The 7,043-nt window shown below is 51.2% G+C and overlaps 1 protein-coding gene across 2 annotated transcripts in view; it reads left to right on the top strand.

The window, feature by feature from the left end:
- Nucleotides 1–6,838, top strand: part of KRT78 (keratin 78, type II) — an 11,236-nt gene extending 4,398 nt beyond the window's left edge. For both annotated transcript variants that reach the window (XM_011930562.1, XM_011930563.1), the window contains exons 5-9: nucleotides 353–517; nucleotides 860–985; nucleotides 4,681–4,901; nucleotides 5,178–5,212; nucleotides 5,293–6,838. In XM_011930562.1, coding sequence (XP_011785952.1) covers nucleotides 353–517; nucleotides 860–985; nucleotides 4,681–4,901; nucleotides 5,178–5,212; nucleotides 5,293–5,540 — 795 coding nt within the window. In that variant the 3' untranslated portion in view covers nucleotides 5,541–6,838. The remainder of the gene's footprint in view (nucleotides 1–352; nucleotides 518–859; nucleotides 986–4,680; nucleotides 4,902–5,177; nucleotides 5,213–5,292) is intronic.
- Nucleotides 6,839–7,043: the final 205 nt, after the last annotated feature.

Genomic DNA, 7,043 nt, shown 5'->3' on the forward strand with positions numbered 1-7,043 from the left:
AAAAAAAAAAAAAAAAAAAAAAAAAAAAAAGAAGAAGAAAGAAAGAAAGAAAAAAGAAGAAGAAGAAGAAAAAAATGAAGCCTGAGGAGTGATGGGCTGGGTGATTTCGGGCCTTGCAGGTCATTTTCCATTAATGTCCAAGCTGCAAGAGACCTCAGAGACCACCTCCTATGGCCCTCATTTTTGAATGAGGAGATCAAGTCCCATGGTGAGCAGGGCATACACAATGCCACCTGGGATGAATGGGGGTCATGGCGTGTAAGCAGAAATTCACCATCTTGCTCAACCATCCTAGGCTTCAAGGGGAGAGGGAGCTGGGGGTGGGTGGACACTGAGTCTGTCTTCCGTGCAGGAGCTGGGCCAGCTCCAGACCCAGGTCAGCGACACGTCTGTGGTACTGTCCATGGACAACAACCGCTACCTGGACTTCAGCAGCATCATCACTGAGGTCCGCGCCCGGTACGAGGAGATCGCCCGGACCAGCAAGGCTGAGGCTGAGGCCCTGTACCAGACCAAGGTGGTGGGACCCAGGGGGCAGCACCATGCTGGAAATGGCTAGGTCTCCATGCCCACAATCTAGGGTGGTCATCCACCTAGATTCCATTGGGGCAGTTCCAGTTACCTCCCTGAAGGTCTGGGGCTGGGTGGGCAGGGCCATTTCCCCTCCAGGAGGGAGGTGATGCAGAGGAACCATGGGAGATAAGCTTGGACTTCTGGAAGTACATCCCACTGTGTCCTGGCTGCAGGCGTTTAACAAACACTCCAAATAAGGAAGTGAGAGGTGGCATTCCAAACATGGGGAGATGGTCAAAGGTGGCAGTCCTCTCAACTAATGGTGTTCCCTCTGTTCCCCTCTCAGTACCAGGAGCTTCAGATGTCTGCCCAGCTTCATGGGAACAGGATGCAGGAAACGAAAGTCCAGATCTCTCAGCTACACCAAGAGATTCAGAGGCTGCAGAGTCAGATTGAGAACCTCAAGAAGCAGGTAGATTCCCAGAGCCCCCAAACATCCTCTCATTGCCTTTGTGTCTTCAACTCACTCCCCAGTCCCTAGTTTCTCTCTCTCCATTTGGGTTGCCAGTGGGTTTGTGTCGAGGACCTTGATAACTGGCTGGAGCTTTGGATAATTTGGGGAGAAGAGAACTTCAAGCCCCATTTAGGGTGAATTCAGCCTTCCTGCTGTGGCTTCTAGCTGCATGTTGGCTTCTGTGGGGTAGTGCCACTGCATTGCACTCCCCTGGCGTTGGGGAGGGGGCTGACAGCATTGGAGCCTAAGTCCAGGTGTACATCTTGCTTTCAACCTTTTGGGGAGATGGTTAATTCATCTCTTTTCTCTTTTCTTATCTCTTTCTTTTCTTTTCTTTTCTTTTCTTTCTTGTTTCTGTCTTTCTTTCTTTCTTTCCTACAGAGTCTTACTCCGTTGCCTAGGCTGGAGTGCAGTGGCGTGATCTTGGCTCACTGCAACCTCTGCCTCTGGGTTCAAGGGATTCTCCTGCCTCAGCCTCCTGAGTAGCTTGAATTACAGGCACGTGCCACCATGCTTGGCTAATTTTTGTATTTTTAGTAGGGATGGGGTTTCACCATGTTGGCCAGGCTGGTCTCAAACTCTTGAACTCAAGTGATCTGCCCACCTCGGCCTCTTAAAGTGGTGGGATTATAGGCGTGAGCCACTGCACCCAGCCTCATCTCTTTTCTTTTTCTTTCTTTTCTGTTTGTTTTTTGAAATGGAGTTTCACTCTTGTTGGCCTGGGCTGGAATGTAATGGCGTGATCTGAGCTCACTGCAACCTCTGCCTCCCAGGTTCCAGCAATTCTCCTGCCTCAGCCTCCCGAGTAGCTGAGATTGCAGGCACCCACCACCATGCCTGGTTAATTTTTGTATTTTCAGTAGAGACAGGGTTTCACCATGTTGACCAAGCTGGTCTCAAACTCCTGACATCAGGTGATCCACCGGCCTCAGCCTCCCAAAGTGCTGGGATTACAGGTGTAAGCCACTGTGCCCAGCCCACATCTCTTTTCCTATCTCTTTTTTTGACTCTTACTTCTCAAGCCTAGCAGGGACTTTAAGGTCAAACACTGAAGGTCCTGGGGCCCTGTGGGGGAAGTTGGGAGCCAGGGCCTCAGAGAGTAAGTGAGGTGGGTGGCAGGGTGGGGCTAACTTCTCCTTAGGTAGATACATTACAGTGGTCAGAAGTAGAGGAAGGGATTGGCAAGGGAAAGGAGGCCATTTCCTGTTCCTCCTGCAGTGAGGAGACCTCACTTCTAGGTGTGAAGTGTTATGAATTCTCAAACTGTAAAGTATTCTTACACTCATATTTCCTAAACCCAAAAGATCAATTTGGGGGATCAGTGGAGGATGGAGAGCAGAGACCACAGAGTCAGGCCATTTCCTCAAACACTACAGCTTGGTTTGAAAGTCACATGCGGTCCCTTGACTCCTAAGCAAAGCCCTCTGGGGAGGGTTCTTGGAGTATCCAGAACCCACAACCCAAACTTCATCCCAAACCATCCTTCTGGCTCTTGTTTGCAAAGAGAGGCAGGGCCTGAGAGGAATGTGATGAGTCCTCTTACTCAATTTGCTGCCACTATGTTTCACCAACCAATTTGGACCCCTTGCTTTGGAATCCTCTGGGGCGGCTGTTAAGATCCAGATTCCTGGCCTCCTGGCAGAGCTGAGGAGTCAGAATCTCTAAGGATGGGGTCCAGAAACCTGCTTTTTAAATGAGGTTGCCCAGCTGGTTCTGAAGCATGTGGTCTTCAGAGTCTAGTGGCAGCATGCAGGAGTGTGTACTGGGTACCTGGGCCTGGGAATCACAGCTCCTCACACAGCAATGTGCCTTTCCTGGGAGAATCCCTCCTGGGGATATAGCACTGTCCCCTGCTGCTTTTCCTGCACAAACATGATTAACTGGGCTCCCCTGCGCAGGCCCAAGTGGGTTAGGCTCCCAGTTCTGCCACCCATCTTTCTAAGCCTCAGTTTCTTCATCTATAGAGTAGAGATTATGTTTCTCTCCACAGAGTGGGGACCTAATAATGACAGATTTTAGATAATTCCTTCCTTCCTGAGTCAGATATGAGGGCAAATCAACTGTAAGGCTGATAAAGACAGGGATCTCATCCTTCCTCTAGCTTTCCATTGTCGGTAAAGGGATTATATTTTCCTTCTTTTTTTTTTTGAGAAGGAGTCTTGCTCTGTCACCCAGGCTGGGGTGCAGTGGCGCGATCTTGGCTCGCTGCAACCTCCACCTCCCAGGTTTAAGCGATTCTCCTGTCTCAGCCTCCTGAGTAGCTGGGACTACAGGTGTGTGCCACCATGTCTGGCTAATTTTTTTTTGTTTATTTGTGTATTTAGTAGAGACAGGGTTTCACTGTGTCAGCCAGGATGGTCTTGATCTCCTGACCTGGTGATCTGCCCACCTCAGCCTCCCAAAGTGCTGGGATTACAGGTGTGAGCCACTGCACCCGGCTGAGATTATATTTTTCAAACCCAAAATTGAGGCACACGGTTTGATGTACTCTGACAACAGGACAAAGTATTTGAAATGGGACTGTCTGAAAAAAAAAAAAGAACCTTGGTGGCCCTCAGGGGGAGCTTTGTAGGTGGTGATCCATGGTACAGGAAGAGCACTAAGCACCCTGGGAGAGGAGCCGAGGGCTGGGGGTGGGAAGAAATAGGGAAAGAGCACTTGGGGAGGTGGCACAGGAGTTGTACTAGTGTCCTAGGGCTGCCATGACAAATCACCACAAATTGGGTGGCTAAAAACAACAGAAATGTAATCTCTCCCAGTCCTGGAGCCTTGAAGTCTAAAATCAAGGTGTTGGCAGGGCTGTGCTTCTTCTGAAGGTGCAGTGGGAGTCCTCCCTGGGTCTTGCTAGCTTCTGCAGGCTCCAGGAGCTCCTTGGCATTTTTCGTCTTACTGCTGCATCATTCCCATCTCTGCCTCTCTCTTCTTTTTTTTTTTTGAGACAGAGTCTTGCTCTGTTGCCAGGCTGGAGTGCAGTGGCACAATCTTGGCTCACTGCAACCTCCACCTCCTGGGTTCAAGCAATTCTCCTGCCTCAGCCTCCCCAGTAGCTGGGACTACAGGTGTGTGCCATCACGGTCAGCTATTTTTTTTTTTTTTTTTTAATTTTTAGTAGAGACAGGGTTTCACCGTGTTAGCCAGGGTGGTCTTGAACTCCTGTAGTCTGCCTGCCTTGGCCTCCTAAAGTGCTGGGATTACAGACGTGAGCCACCACGCCCAGCCCTGCCTCTCTCTTCTGATGAGTTCTTCTCTCTGTGTCTGTCTCTGTGTTCTCTCTACTACTCATAAGGACACCAGTCATTGGATTTAGGGCTCACCTTAAATATGGTATGATATGATCATGAGATCCTTAATTAATTACATCTGTAAAGACCCTACTTCCAATAAGATCACATTCTGGGGTCCTGGGTGGACATGAAAGTTTTGGGGGATTCTCTTCAACCTACTGCAGGAGGTAAGGAAGTGAGGGAAGCAATACCTTCCCTTAGAATAAGAGGAGCCTGTTGCAGGGGTGGTGTTGGTGCAGACAGCCATGGATAATTTTGAGCTCATGAGATTATGATCCACCCCAGCCCTCAAGTGATCCACAGGGGGTGCTTTGAGAGGCTATGTTGGACTTACAACCACTTTCTCGCTCATTTCTACCCCGCTTCCAGAACGCCAGCCTGCAGGCCGCCATCGCTGACGCTGAGCAGCGTGGGGAGCTGGCCCTCAAGGACGCTCAGGCCAAGGTGGATGAGCTGGAGGCTGCTCTGAGGACGGCCAAGCAGAACCTGGCCCAGCTGCTGTGCAAGTACCAGGAGCTGATGAGCACGAAGCTTTCCCTGGATGTGGAGATTGCCACCTACCGCAGGCTGCTGGAGGGCGAGGAGTGCAGGTGAGGGAGGCTTGGAGGGACCTGGGAATATGAGGTGGGGGAGGAGGATGGGATGCCAACACAGTGAGCTGCTTGCTAAAGAGGATTCCGAGAGATTTCCTGACATTGTGAGTCGCTAAGGGCAACCGACGCTGCAGAGAGATATTTTAAGTTGGGGACTGTGGATTTTATCTGCTGAGAGGGTGGGTGACCTGCTCTGAGGGGCTTAAAATCTCGTGGGGATGCATTCTTTGCAGTATTTCTTAGCGCATCCCTCTCTTGTCCTTTTTCGCCTAGGATGTCTGGGGAGTGCCCCAGCCAGGTCACTATCTGTGAGTATCAGGGGACTTTGGGGATGGGATCCCCATGGGGAGCTGAGGACCCTGCTCTGATCCGGTGCATTTCTTGGCAGCCTCGGTGGGAGGCAGCACTGTCGTGTCTGGAGGAGTTGGTGGAAGCTTGGGGAGTACTTGTGGACTTGGTGGCGGGAAAGGCAGCTCTGGGTCATGCTGCACCAGCATCGTGACTGGAGGCTCCAACATTATCCTGAGCTCTGGGAAGGACCCTGTTTTGGGTTCCTGCTCTGTGTCTGGCTCCAGCTGCCACACCATCCTGAAGAAGACAGTTGAGTCAAGTCTGAAGACATCCATCACCTACTGAGTGAGCCAGCAGCCACCTCTTCCTGAACACATTTGGCCTGCTCCCCCCATCAGCTGGCTCTGCACGGCCAATTCTGTGTCCACTGCTCACAGCCCAAGCCAGCCCACAGCAGTTGTTGCAAAAATCAATAAAGTCTCTCCTCCTGCTGTTCTGAATGCTCTAAGTGCTTGCACACCTCACCCAGCAAAACAAAAGCTGTGTGGCTCCCCAGCCTCCTCCCCTTGGAAGGCAATCTGTGGCATATGTGTGTCCAAACGGGTCCTATTGGCATCTCACTCCACCTACCAGCCACTCTATCAAGGGATCCTTCAAGCCCTCCAGTGTGTTCCTCGGGGCCCTCCATCTCGCATACTTCCACTGATGTTTTAGCTGTGCTTGTAGCTCACTTCCTCATCAGTTGCCTGTTTTAAGAGGTTCTAGTTCTGACTGGGGGCAGCCCCCTTCCTTCTTCCTGAGCGTGCACCAAATTTTTCTCCTCCTAGGAAGATTTTCTAATTGTCATGTTTAACCTGCTGGGCCCTTCCTGTCCCTGGCAGTCTGGCTGCACCTGTTGCTGTCCCGGGCTCTGTGTCTGTCTGGTTCTGGTCAGGGACTCAGCTTCTCAATTAGCCTGGCACTCCTGCACCCAGGATGAGGATGTGCTCAGCTTGTGCCTGGGGGCTCTGATGGGGACTTGGGGCTCAAACTCTGCCCTTACCCCCTTATCTGTTGGCTCTCATCTTATCTTTGGGCAAGTCTGAACATGAGGCTGGAAACTTCTCCTCCTTCCTCTCCTTCAGGAAACTCTGCAGGAAGCCAGGAGTGTGGGAGTCGGGTGGGGTGCCAGGAAGGGCTGGAGGGATCACCTTTTCTACCCACCCCCAGCAGCCTCATGGGTGCCTGCAGTTGCTCTTTCCCCATTCTTGCTTTCCAGACCCAGGTGGGGGACCTTGCTCAACCTCACACTCCACTGTCTGGGCTGCAGGAGTTCACATTACACCTGTCCTTGCTTTAGAGGGAGGGCAGGCCTTTCCTCAGATCCATGAATCTCTCCATCCAAATTATGTAAGAAGGCTTTTCAGCTTTGTGTGAAGGAGACAGGAACCAGTGAGGATGTGGCTAGAACTCCTAGGCTTGAATCCCAGCTCTGCCGTTTCCTAGTGGGGCTACCTTGATCAAGCGGCTTGACCTCTTCAGTTACCTCATCTGTAAAAAGAGAATAATAATATGTACCTCACAGGGCTGTGTGGCGACTGTGCCACTAGGATCCCAGAAGGAAACGAAATTCATCCAAGGTAGTTCAATTAAATTGACTTTTTAAAAAAGTATAATTTCCGTTTCTCCCCCACCTCCCAGAGGATAGTCTTTCTTTAGTGCTGAGGGATTCAGCCCCTTACATGGGTTTTGGCGGAGGTTGCGGGCAGCACCTGCTGTTCTGAATCGGGATATGGGTGTTGGGTCCTTCTGGGCTTCACAAGGCTGCTTCCTGCCTGGCCTGCTGTGAGTGGCTCCCCTCACACGGTA

Source organism: Colobus angolensis, unplaced genomic scaffold (genome assembly GCF_000951035.1).
Source record: "Colobus angolensis palliatus isolate OR3802 unplaced genomic scaffold, Cang.pa_1.0 Scaffold87, whole genome shotgun sequence".
NCBI classification, from domain to species: domain Eukaryota; kingdom Metazoa; phylum Chordata; class Mammalia; order Primates; family Cercopithecidae; genus Colobus; species Colobus angolensis.